The 13,002-nt window shown below is 51.8% G+C and overlaps 1 protein-coding gene across 1 annotated transcript; it reads left to right on the forward strand.

Annotated features, from left to right (window-relative positions):
- The first annotated feature begins 232 nt into the window (after nt 1–232).
- Nucleotides 233–12,071, forward strand: LOC123818249 (carcinoembryonic antigen-related cell adhesion molecule 1-like). The gene is made up of 9 exons (XM_045838247.1): nt 233–296; nt 1,160–1,519; nt 7,037–7,315; nt 7,642–7,902; nt 9,840–9,960; nt 10,949–11,001; nt 11,340–11,371; nt 11,801–11,842; nt 12,006–12,071. The coding sequence occupies exons 1-9, from the start codon at nt 233–235 to the stop codon at nt 12,069–12,071; spliced, it is 1,278 nt and encodes a 425-aa protein (XP_045694203.1).
- Nucleotides 12,072–13,002: the final 931 nt, after the last annotated feature.

Below are 13,002 nucleotides of genomic sequence, written 5' to 3' on the forward strand. Positions count from 1 at the left end.
GAAACGTGGAGGAAACAGGGCAGGCAGGAATCGGGGAGGGAGAGGGAGGGACCTGGGCACTGACCCCACCCCCGACCCACGTGACTGGGGAGCGCTCCTGACCCTGAGCAGGCTCACCACACTTGGAGACACAGATCGGCAGATCGCACACTTCAGGTCAGCAGTGCCCGTGAACATTTGTGGAATCCAAGCTGCTGTCACAGAGGGAGGGACAGAACAGGCAGCAGGAACCATGGAGTCCTTGTCAGCTCCAACCCTCAGGGGGCACGTCCCCTGGCAGGGGCTCCTACTAGCTGGTAGGGAATGGCAATCCCTGGGGGTGGATGGGAGGTTGGGAACAGAGACTGGCTGGGTCCCCTGGGGAGGACAGTGCTCTGAGAGGGGACAGAGGCCTTCTGTTTGGACCTGAAGGGAGACGGCAGGGAAGCAGAGTAGGATGCGGGAGGGGGCTCAGCAGCAGGGAAATCTCATGATCTGAAGGTGGTGAGGGGCAAGAAAACTGCAATTATGTTTTAAAAGTTTTTCCTGACTGATAAAGAATCTCTGAAAACTGGTGAGAATAATAACAATTTATGCCAGGGGTACACCAGGAAAACTTAACCAGGGGCAGGAAACATCATCCTTATAACCACCAACCAGTCAAACGGGAAAATACACCCCAGGAGGAGCAGGACCCTGGGACCACTCCCACACTGCCCCACAGGTGCCTGCAGCCTGTTGCAGGCACCAGGGGTGCAACAGGGTCAGACAAGCCTCTGCCTGCATGGAGCTCACGTTCTGTGGGGAGGAGACAGACAAGGAAAGATCTGGATGTGATGTCAGGTACCCACAGGTGTCATGAAGGGACAGGTCAGAAAGTGAAGACACAGGGTGATTAAAGGAGGTGGTGAAGGAATGTGTCTCCCTAGGGCCCCCCTGAGTGTCAGCAGGGGTCTGAGGGCAGTGAGGGGGTGAGCTGGCCAAATACCTAGGAAAGAGTTTTTGAAACAGAAGAAATAACAGGTCCAGAGGTGGCCATGCTGCTGACCTTGATCTTGGGAGACACATATTCACACTCATTAAGGCTGAGGGATGAAGAGACCTGCTCAGGACCTAAGGCCTTATCTTTTCCCTCAATACAAAGACCGAAATATTGATCAATTTCTCTGTTCCCTCCTAGTCTCACTCTCAACTTTCTGGAACCTGCCCACCACTGCCCAACTCACTATTGAGTCAGTGCCACCCAATGCTACTGAAGGGAAGGATGTGCTTCTCCTTGTCCTCAATCTAACTGAGAATGTTATAGGCTATGCCTGGTACAGAGGGGAAAATGTGGAAAGGAACCATCTCATTGTAACCTATAGCAAAGACACTCTAGCAAGTACCCTGGGGAATGCACACAATGGTCGAGAGACAATACAAGCCAATGGATCCCTGCTGTTCCAGAAGGTCACCCTGAGTGACACAGGAGACTACACCGTACAAGTCACAATGAGAGATATCACGAGTGACAAAGCAACTGGACAGCTCCACGTGTACCGTGAGTGATTTCCTCTCTAACCTCTGGGTGTCGGGTGGGGTGAATTCTACTCACACACAGGATTCACACCCTGGACTCAGCCTCCATCCCCCCCTGCATCACGTCCCAGGCTGGGTTTGGGCATTTGGAGCAGGACACACACAGTGGAGACAAACTTCCTAAGATCGGAGCTCTCTTCCCAGATTCCAACCCTGCAGACGTTCACTGCAGAGAGAAGGACCAGTCTGATGAGAGTAACTCAGCAGAGAGAGACCAGACTCAGTCCAGCCCCCTGGACCCTCCACATGACCATGACCCTGAGAAAGACCCTGCAGGGCTCAGTCAGGGCCTGGACTGTGAGGTGCCCCTGGGATCCCCACAGAGAAACTCAGCCTGGTCAGCCTTTCCCCAGACCCCTGTACCAAGGATCATGACTCCAGGGATCCTGAGCAACCTGTGTCAGGTTGGGATTGTGCTTCTGGGAAGGCCTGACTTGGAGTAATGGATTCCTGGGTGCCTGAGTCACAAGGCTCGTAAGCTGGTCACTAGCCAGGGCTCAGCCTCAAGAGCCACATCTGGGCACTGGTGAAACATGGCCCTTCACCTGAGACTATGAGTACAAAGCACATGTGGACAAGGTCCCCAGGCCATTAGCTACCTGCCCTGGGGGACATAGGAGACTCCAGAGGAAGATCAGCGTCCCCAGGGAGCAACAAAGAAGGTGCTGCTCACAGCCCCTCGTCCACCAGGGGTCAGAACAGAGTCCTCTGTCAGGGACACAAACAGTCACAGAGGCTGTTAGCTGGGGCAGCTCCTCTGTTCCAGCTTTAGGTCAGAAAACTGGGAAACAACTAAGTTCTTCATTCATAGACAACCTGGCAAGCCTGAGACGGCTCACCATCTACCCTGTTTTATTCAGGGGAACTGAGTTACAGAGGAGCATTCACACAGAGTCACACACACCAGGACTGTCCAGTCTGAGACACACCAAGACCTGTCTGTCTGCAATCCCAACCCATCCTCCCCTCCACTCCAAAGGCCTATCACTCATGTACAGACCCTGACACCAGCTGTTCAGTCAGATTGTTTCTTCTTAGACGTTCCCAGCTCAGAGGGAGAGATTCTGGCCTGGGGAGTGAAAGGAAATGGAGAATTAACCTGTTTTCACTCCAGAACCAAAGTACCCGCAGTGACAATCAGAGTCAGAGCTGGGAACACCCAGGCCTCCCCCTCAGGTGGCTGATCCACACCTCCCTGCCCTGGACTGAAATCCCTTCTTTGCTTCCTGATGTGTTGGTGTCACTCCCACTGGATGTGAAGGGAAGGACTTTGCCTCTCACTCCTCACTCCACACCTGCAACCAGCTCAGGGACCAACATGTAACAAACACCCAGTTGCTTCTGATGCAGAAGGAAAGAATTACGGTGAATGAATGAATGAGGATGTAATCTATAATCTATAGATTATAACCTATAATCTATAATCTTTATAGAGAATGGAAGGTAGATACAGAGCCCTGGGAGATTTTGGTCACACTTGTTCCCTGTCCCTCCAGGGGCACAGACCCACTTTCCATCCCTCTGAACACCTGTCCCTAAAGCCCCTGCAGGACCCAAGTTTTAAGGTGAATGTGGGGCTGCTCGGCCATTAGAGGCTTTTCTGGGCTACACTGGTCCAGCCCTGGGGCAGCCCTGGGCTCTTGGTCCGGGGGGTCCTTGAAGTCACCTGTAACCCCCACTGCTCACCAAAGACATTTCTGGCTCTCTCTGCTCCTTCCATGTCCTTCACCTACCTCTTCCTTCACTCCAGCCCCACTGCCCTGCTCTAGTCTGCCCCCTCCACCCTGCAGGCTCCCTGGATTCTCCCACTAGCAACTGTGCCCAGGCCCACCCTCCTGGGCAACAGGAAAGGACATACAAGTCCAAGCAGCAGCCCCGGCTCCATCAGGAGACAGGTTCCCAGGTCACCAGGAGAAAGGGCCTCTGCTGTGCCCCATCCAGGGCTCCTTCCCTCCCTCGTGCCAAGAACAGGAACAGGCCACCTGACAGGGACATGTAACCCACTGATCTACTCTCTGTGTGACTCAGCCAGGGAATCAAAGGCAGAAGGACAGGCCTCAGTCCCCAAAAGCTCACAGGATCACTTCACCCGATTCGTGACTCACAACCACGTGGTGTGAGGCTCCCATTCCTCCCAGGGACCTGGAGACCTTCCCAAGGGGGACTGGTGACCCTGCACCATCTGATGGTTCACTGCCTATGTCACACACATGTGCCCTCATGAAGCACCTTTGTCATGGGGTGGGGCACTCTCAGATGGTGAGGTGCACCAGCCTCTGTCCTTTCTCTTAGGTGCAGCCCAGTTTGAATGAACTTGCTCAAACTCTAGTTTGGTTTCCTGAGTTAGAAAGAAAAGGAAGAGCACATGCCACAGCCTGTGTGTGGGTCCCTTCCCATTGGCCTGACTGCCCACAGAAACTGGTAACCGAGTTCTTCTTCCTACGTGTACCAACATAACATGTATCTTTTCTAGAAATTTTGTGTCATTGCTCCCTTTGTGCAACAGACACACCTACACGTGCCCTCTGGTCACTTCTGTCCTCTTAGCAGGACTCACATTCTCTCTCCAGAGTGTCACTGTTTTTTTAGTAAATATTTTATTGTTGTTCTATTACAGATGTCCCGATTTTTCCTGCTTTGCTCTCCTCCAGCCAGCCTACCACCTGCTCCCACAGACAGGCCCCACCCTGTTGTCCGTGTCTGTGGGTCATTCATACATGTCCCTTGACTAGTCCCTTCCCCTTACTCCCACACTTGTATCCCTCCCCCACTACCCACTGGTCACTGTCAGTCTGTTCCTTGTCTCCATGCTTCTGGTTCTGTGTTGCTCATTAGTTTGTTTTGTTCATTAGGTTCCAATCGTAGGTGAGATCATATGGTATTTGTCCCTCATCACCTGGCTTATTTCACTTAGCATAATGCTCTCCAGTTCCATCCATGCTGTTGTGAATGGCAGGAGTTCCTTCTTTCTACAGTATAGTATTCCATTATGTAAATGCACCACAGTTTTTGGATACACTCATTTGCTGATGGGCACTTAGGCTGTCTGTGGCACTTGGCTATTGTAAATAACCCTGCCATGAACACAGGGGTACATAAGTTCTTTTGAATTGGTGTTTCAGGATTCTTAGGATATAATCCCAGCAGTGGAATCACTGGGTCAAAAGGCACATCCATTTTTAATTTTCTGAGGAAAGTCCACACTGTTTTCCACAGTGGCTGCACCAGTCTGCATTCCCACCAACAGTGCACTAGGGTTCCCTTTTCTCCACAACCTCTCCAACACTTGTTGTTTATTGATTTGATTATGATGGCCATTCTGACCATTGTGAAGTGGTATCTCATAGTGGTTTTAATTTGCATCTATCTGTTGGATAGTGATGATGAGCATCCTTTCATATGTCTATGGACTCTCTGAATGTCCTCCTTGGAGAAGTATCTGTTCATGTCCTTTGTTGATTTTTTAATTGGATTGTCTTCCTGGTGTGGAGTCATATGAGTTCTTCATATATTTTAAAGATCAAACCCTTGTGCAAGATATCATTTGCAAGTATGTTTTCCCATATGGTTGGATCCATTTTCATTTTAATGATGTATTCTTTACCCATGCAGAAGCTTTTAATTTGATGTAGTCCCACTTGTCTATTTTTTTCCTTTATTTCCCTTCCCCTAGGACATACATTGGTGAAAATATTGCTGCATGGAATATCTGAAATTTTACTGTCTGTATTTTCCTCTAGGACATTTATGGTTTCACAATTTATATTTAAATCTTTCATTCATCTTGAATTTATTTTTGTGTGGGGTATAAGTTAGTGGTCAAGTTTCATTTTTTTGCATGTAGCTGTCCAGATCTCCCAATACCATTTATTAAAGAGGGTATTTTTACTCCATTTTATGCTCCTGCCCCCTTTGTCAAATATGAGTTGACCATAGAGACTTGGGTTTACTTCTGGGCTCTCTATTCTGTTCCATTGGCCTATGTGTCTGTTCTTATGCCAGTACCAGGCTGTTTTGATTACAGTCTTGAAGTATAGTGTGATGTCAGGTATTGTCATCCCTCCTATTTTGTTATCTTCTCAAGATTGCTGAGGTTATTCAGGGTCATTTTTGGTCCCATATAAATTTTTGAAATATTTGTTTGAAATTTGTGAAATATGACACTGGTACTTTAAGAGGGATTGCATTGAATCTATAAATTGCTTTAGGTAGTATGGACATTTTAATTATGTTAATGCTGCCAATCCATGAGCATGATACATGCTTCCATTTGTTTGTGTCTTCCTTAATTTCTTTCTCCAGTGTTCTGTAGTTCTCCAAGTATAGGTCTTTTACCCCCTTGGTTATGTTTATTCCTAGATACTTTATTTTTCTTGTTGCTATAGGGGAGTCCCTGATTTCAAACCCACTGTAGCTTCTTCCTTTGGTCACAGTGTGTCCCGGTTGGACTCAGAACTTGGTCTGTGACCTTGAAAGTTCTCTAGACAGAGAGATTCCACCAGAGACTGGTCTTAGACCTTTGAGGCATGAATAATGATTTTCACATATTCTTTCACAATTTAACTCAAAGTTCTATCTCTAATGCCAAATACAAATAGTCCATGAGGGCCATATTTTCAGCAAGTTCCAGCTCCCCCACTTCCCACAAGTCACCCTTCTGTAGTTGCTGTTATCTGAATGTTTTAGGAAGGGTCCTGCGCGCTGCAGTGGGAGACAGGACACTAAAGACCGAGGGCAGAGAGCCTGGTTCTGCTGCCAAAGCCAGCTCTGTGTCCCTCACTGTATTCCAAATCACTCCTGCACTCTGATCAACCCTTTCTGTGGTCACTGTCTCATGTCAGTCACCAATGAAACAGTCACCAGGCCTAGGCACACTGCCCACCTCATGGCCCTGCAGCCTCAGTCCTGAACTGATCCCAAGACTTGCTTCTGGTCTCCCCATGGATTATTTCTGCTCAACCACCCAGTCCCAGGCCACACTGCCCAGTCTCATCAAGGTATAAGGACTATGGGAGACTCTTCATGACTCATCCTTAGGATAGCCTTGGAATGTGAGGCTACCATGGAAACACATCTTGACCCAGCAGTGTAGGTCGATGCAGCTTAAAGGGACTCAGCACCTACACATTCCATATAAGATCTCAAGGACAGTCAGGCAGTCAGCTGGTCAGTGAAAAACCAGGACATGTGCCCAGTGGTCTCTTGACTCCCAGGCCTACATCTTCCCATGATCAAACCCTGATACTCTAATTGACTTCTGAGAAAGTCTGTACTTTCTCCAGGCACAGAGCTGGAGGCCTTACATTCTCTGAGCATTCAGATCCTCATGCATTTGTTTGTCTTGAGATACACAGACTTGCCTTGTTCTTTCAAGGATTCAAGTTAGCTGAGAGATGAGAGGTGCCAACTCTGGTTGAAGATGCCTTTGAAAAAGTCAAAGGTGCCACCCTGGGCAATGTTCTCTCTGTTACCTGCACAGCGGAGTTACCCAAACCCAGCCTCACAAGCAACAACTCCAACCCTGAGGAGCACAAGGACCCTGTCCTGTTAACATGTGAGCCTGAGACTGAGGACACCACCTACCTGTGGCTGATCAACAGTCAGAGCCTCCAGGACAGCACAAGGCTGGAGCTGTCCAAGGACAACAGGACTCTCACTTTGCTCCATGTCACGAGGACTGACACAGGACCCTATGAGTGTGAAACCCGGAACCCAGTGAGTGCTGGCCGCAGTGACCCCTTCACCCTGAATGTTCTCTGTGAGTAACTTCTGTCCCTGTGTGGTCCAGGCTGCCACCCAAATCCACATGCCAGAGGCCAGGCTACATCCCCCTCAGCCCAAGTACATAGACCCTCACCCTGGTCACCCATGGTGGTCATGACTCCCTGTCCCAGGAAAATGCAGGTGGGCCTCAGGGTTGGGACAAACAGGTCATCTCATCCTAGTGAACACAAGGGTTATGGCTGGGACCTTTCACAACAAGGATGGGGCCTAGCTCAGAGGGACACTGGGGCCCTTACACAGGCCAGGAGCTTCCCCTTCCCTCTGATGACATCATGTGTGGCTTTGCTCCGTTTGCTCCAGATGGCCCGGATGCCCCCTCCATTTCCCTCCCGGACTCCCATTACCCACCAGGGGCAAACCTCAGACTCTCCTGCCACACAGCCTCTAACCCACCTGCACAGTATTCTTGGCTTATCAATGGGAGACCCCAGCAGCCCACACAGGAGCTCTTTATCCCCAGCATCACTGCAAGTGACAGTGGATCCTATACCTGCCTTGCCCATAACTCTGTCACTGGTCTCAATAGGACCACAGTCAGGACCATCAAATTGACTGGTAAGTGCCTCCTGGACCATCAGCACTGAGCTCTGGGGTGGAGGTTGGTCTGGTTTTCAGAAAAGAGCCTGGAATTGTCTCCATCCTGTGCCCATGGACACAGCAAATCACAGATTCTTCCCCTGAACACTCCCCCACCTCTCTGTAGTTTATCTCTTCCCCTTAGTCTTCTCATTTGTCATAGCAGAGCTGGGGTTCAGCCTCAGAAATGAGGAATGGGGTTCTCTCAGCCCCAGAAAAATTCCACATAGTGGAGAGGAATCCACAGAGTGGGAAACACAAGGGGCCTCATCATCAACCTTCTTCTTCTGTCACTAACTCCTTCCTTCTCTCACCTCCTTCTTTTCTGTGACTCACTCCATGTGCTCCAGAAAACATATGAGGCTTTGAGTCAAGCTCACCTCTTTCTTTCCAAACAAAATTGTGAAACCCCTCCTAAGGAGGGTGAGCAGGACAGTCCCCTGTTCCCTGCTCTGCTCCAGGCTCACCTGGCACCTCACTCTGCTGCCCCCTGTGCAGAGATAGGGCCCTGGAGAAGTTGCATGGGTGGCCTGTCCTCAGTCTGGCCCAACTGAGCCACCCATCAGTGGGTGGCTCCCTCGGGTCAGGCTGCATGGAAACAGGCATAGTGTACCCGCCTCTGAGCTGTGTCCTGGCTCTGAGGTCACCAGCTGTGTAACACAGTGTGACACCAGCATGTGTGATGTTCCAGAGGAGAGCAGGGAGTGATGGTGCTTACCTGACAGGTAGATTCCTGCATGAAGTCCCTTCATGGGGCAGAAGGGGCAGTGCCACAAAGAGTGTAGTGTGCCAAGAAGGCTGAATCCCAGCCTTTGTTAAACTGTGACTGCTTCTCTCTAGAGGTTTCTCTTCTCTGTGATATTCAGTCCACAGGCCAGGACATGAGAGTTCTGTTCACACTGAGAAATCCATTGGGTTAGAATTATTGGGGTCCTAAGGTCCTGTAGATTGGCTGGTCTGCACCCATTGCTCTCATTGTCTTATAAATTGTTTAACAAACAGGAAAAGCCTTCCCTTCTGACCCTCAGTTTCCTCCTCTGGAAATTGGAATGAAACAGCTGGACCTTAGAAATGTTGTGAGGATATTTATCATAACATTTATGACATTAGAGTCCTCAGACAGGGTCACTCACATTTAGGACTCCGTCAGTGCTGTCAAATATTGATATTATTTGTATGAACGTTGTTGTCATCAGCTGTAAATCAAGACCTGCCGAAAATGTTGTTTATCACTCTCCACTTCTGTGACCTCCAGTAGTTTTTAAGCACCTCACATCCCAGATTCTGTCTGTGCTCCTAGGGGGTGACACCCACCCCTCATGGGGATGGAAGGATCAGAGGATGGACAGGGATTCCCACCCTTCCTGGGCCACTGAACACAGTCAGTGCATCCTTACCACGAATCAGCACTGAGTGGACACCTCTGGGCCTGCCCTCTGAGACTGTCATCAGGGCTGGAGAAGAGGAAACAGAGGGAAGGGACACAAGGGGAGAGGGGAGAGGAGTCAGGAGGACAGTGAACAGGATGATAGAGTGTCAGTGTGAGAGCATGTGCACAGTTAGAGCTGGTGGAAGGTTCCAGTGTGTGAAATGACAGGATGCAAACCCAGGCAGGGGATCAAGTGAGGCCTTGACCTTCCCACGAAGTCAGACCATCGGGGAGGTTCCTGTCCTGGTCCTCAGTCTCTTCCCTGGTCACTGCCTCTCCACCCCCATCTGCCTGTGGGCCCTTCCCCTGAGGACCAGGTTCACCATGGTTTCTAAAGGCCTTTTCTCACAAAGACAGTGGGATGACAACATTCAGAAACCACATACAGACGATGACAGTTCCTTCCCCCCAACCAGGCCTCCCTACTGCAAGGCCCCTTGTGGTTTCCCCTGAGTGGACTTGGGCCTCAACCCTGTCTTTTCCCTTCTTTCAGCAGAAAATGACTACACAGGCTACTCCACAGGGACCATTGCTGGCATCGTGATTGGGGTCCTCTTCGTGGTGGCTCTGGGGATCTCCCTGGGGTGTTTCCTGTACCACAGGAGGACTGGGAGGTACAATGGCATTTCCTTCACCAGAGTTCTGCCCCCACCACAGGCTGACCCCATCACACCCCAGGCCAGGAGGATGGAGGCCCCTCCCTGATGCTGGGCTGGGTCTCTGTGGCCTCCTGACTTCCCCATGGATGTTCCTAACTCACTCCCTCCAGCTCCTCCTGCACCAGCTGCTGACCAGGGCAGTTTTCTCAACAGCTTCCTCATCTATAAATGAGCCACAACTAAGGAATTGTCCCCTCAGAATGGTCCCAGTTCACTCCTCACACCTGCACGGGGCTGCCAGGGAGTAAGTGCTCAGTGAGGACCTGCTGCTGTTTCTCTAAATCCACCCACCCTGTGAGGGGGATCTGCTGCTCCAGGATCTAAAGGGCATCCTGGCTGAGGTCACATAGCTGAGGGTGGTAGAGCCTGCCCAGGCTGGGTGGGCTCAGGCGCCCCCACGTGGCCAGTTTGGGAGCCACAACCCCTGATGTGTGAGACAGGAGACCTGGGCCTGGACAGGACAGCAGACCCTGTGCTGCTGTTTTGGCCTCCAGTGCAGGCAGATGGAGACAGAGGACAGGCCCCTGTCACAGTTCAGATCCTGGGCCTGAGGGGCAGGTCTGTCCCCAGCTGGGCACCACTTTCATCCAGAGGCAGCCGTCACAGTGCCCCCAGTGTCCTGCACAAGCTGCTAGGCCTGCTTCCCTCTGTGGCCTTCACCTTCCCACAAAGTCAGACCCTTGGGGTGGTTCCTGTCCTGGGTCCTCAGTCTCTTGCCTTGTCGTTTTCTCCATCCCCATCAGCCTTTAGGTTTTACTCTATGGGACCAGGTCAGCCATGGATACTTTAGGTCTTGCCTCAGTTTCCCTGTCCTGTGCCCTCCCCTTCCTAAACAATGGAGAGAGGTCCCCACCTTCTGATGGAAAGGGAGACCCTCCTTCTCCCCCATTGTGACACAAAAGCTCTCCCTATTCCCCTCACAAATAAGTCTGACCTCTCCTAGGGCCAGTGACCCACAAGGCCTCAGAAAACACCGGCCCCCAGTGTCCACCCCAGGTGAGTGTCTGCTCAGCCTCGGAGAGGCTGGGCCCCGGACCTGCCCCACAGTGTTCACTCCTGCCTGTCCCCCTCAGGCTCTGACCCTTCCCTGGGCTTCATGGTGAAGCTCTCATGACCCACACAGCACAGGGGACCCTGATTGCCCATCACCCCTGACCTGTCGGGCTGTGCCATGTGTCACCACCTCCCTCACTGGACCCCAAGATGGCAGAGGGTCTGTCTCTGGGATATGCTCTGTCATCCCTGGTTGTCTGGGAGTCAAAGTCCCACCCCCTCCAGGACCATGGGTGAAGCATCCTCAACCCCTGGGTGCTAACTTCTGTCTCTGCCCCCAGGCCAGGGTTCCTCTGGAGCCTCCACCTCCACGGTGAGTCTGTCCCTTTCCCATCTCTCCACCCAGGGTCCCAGCTGTGCAGGCTCAGGGCAGGGGCACCATCCATACTCTCCACACAGCACAGACCCACCCCCAGAGAGCCAGCAAAAAGCCTGCCCCACCCTGGCCTGGAAGGGGCACCCACATCAAGGGCACACCCCAACCCAGTCCTGAGTCTGCACTGGATCCCTGGGGTGGACTGAGGGGCACCATGGGGTCCAGCATGGGACAGAGTAGGCACTGAGAGCACTAGCCTGGGTTCCCATACTAACAACGGCAACAGGGGTGCAGCACAGACTGAAACTGGGGTGCAAGGTGACAGGTAGGTATGGGGACAGCTGCTCAGGAGGTAGAGCTGTCACTCCTGTGCAGAAATGGCCCCCCGCCCTGTCCCCTGATGCCCTCTCTCTGCCCCCTGCACAGGGCCCCCTCCCCGGCCCCAGGACAGCCAGCCCCATCTATGAGGTGAGTGTGGGTGATGAACGTTCTGTCCTGCAGGTCACAGAGGCCCAGGACCTGCCCCCAGGGGACAGGCACCCCCAGCACAAGCAGGCCCCAGCACCCCTGGGAAACACTGCACTTGTTCTGAGGGGGCTGCAGGGCTCAGGAGCCTCTCTTTCCCTCACAGGACTTGCTGCACCTGAGCACAGATGTGTACTGCCGCATCAGCCCCAAAGCCGACGGGGCTTCCTAGTTCCTCCGGGTCCTGCTCCTCCAGGGCTGTGGGGAGGGACAGCCTGAGACCCAGACCCAGGGGGGTCAGGACCTGCAGCTTGAGCCAGAGAACCAGCCCTGAGCTCTGAGGATATTCAGGGACCTCGGCCCAAGGTTGGGGTCCTTCCTCATTACTGATGACCCAAACTGGCCACCCTGACCCTGATGGGCCAGGGTAAAGGCTCCATATTCCAGAAATGGACAGGGCCACTGAGGCTCTGAGGACCACCTGTGTGATCTGAATAAAGGGGACCCTCCCCTCGTTTGCTCTTTTTCTACCCATGTATACTTTTTTAAAACAGGTTTTATTCATTCATACATAGAGAGAGAGGTAAGGGAGGGAGCAAAAGAGGGAGGGAACATCGATGTGAGAGAGAAACATGGATTTGATGCCTCTCACACGCCCCCAACCAGGGACCTGGCCTCCAACACAGACCTGAGCCTTGACCAGGAATTGACCCAGTGACCTTCTGGTTTGCAGGACGATGCCCATCCCATTGAGCCTCACCAGTCAGGCCTGAAAGGGAACTTCTTTAGCAAAAATTCACCTGAACTCAGTCCTTTTGCTCCAGGATCACTCAAGGGGAAGAACTCTCTAGGCTGCTGTCTGTGTTTCCTGGGAGAGAGGAGACACTGTGGGTGTGGAGGTGGGGGGCGGTGTTACAGGAAAAGCAGAGCCCTGATTGGGTCACTTAGTTGGTTGTAGCCTCTCCCTCTTGTGCCAGGCTTACGGGTCCCTCACTGGTGCAGGACATGCAGGAATGAAACCAGTGAGTGCATGCGTGGGCGGGCCAACCAACCAATGTTTCTCTCTCTCTTTCACTCACATATACAATCAGTAAATTAAAAAATAAAAGTAAATTATAAAATAAAAATAAAGCAACTGCAGAATTAAGAGGAGCTGAACCAAC

This window comes from Phyllostomus hastatus, unplaced genomic scaffold (genome assembly GCF_019186645.2).
Source record: "Phyllostomus hastatus isolate PE091 unplaced genomic scaffold, TTU_PhHast_1.1 phas_contig_277, whole genome shotgun sequence".
Lineage (NCBI taxonomy): Eukaryota > Metazoa > Chordata > Mammalia > Chiroptera > Phyllostomidae > Phyllostomus > Phyllostomus hastatus.

Bases quoted from the DNA above. Each gene is read 5' to 3' on its own strand.
- LOC123818249 (XM_045838247.1), top strand. From the start codon at position 233: ATGGAGTCCTTGTCAGCTCCAACCCTCAGGGGGCACGTCCCCTGGCAG. The intron at 9,961-10,948 runs GTACAATGGCAT...GACCTCTCCTAG, and splicing joins TACCACAGGAGGACTGGGAG to GGCCAGTGACCCACAAGGCC. The intron at 11,843-12,005 runs GTGAGTGTGGGT...TTTCCCTCACAG, and splicing joins CAGCCAGCCCCATCTATGAG to GACTTGCTGCACCTGAGCAC.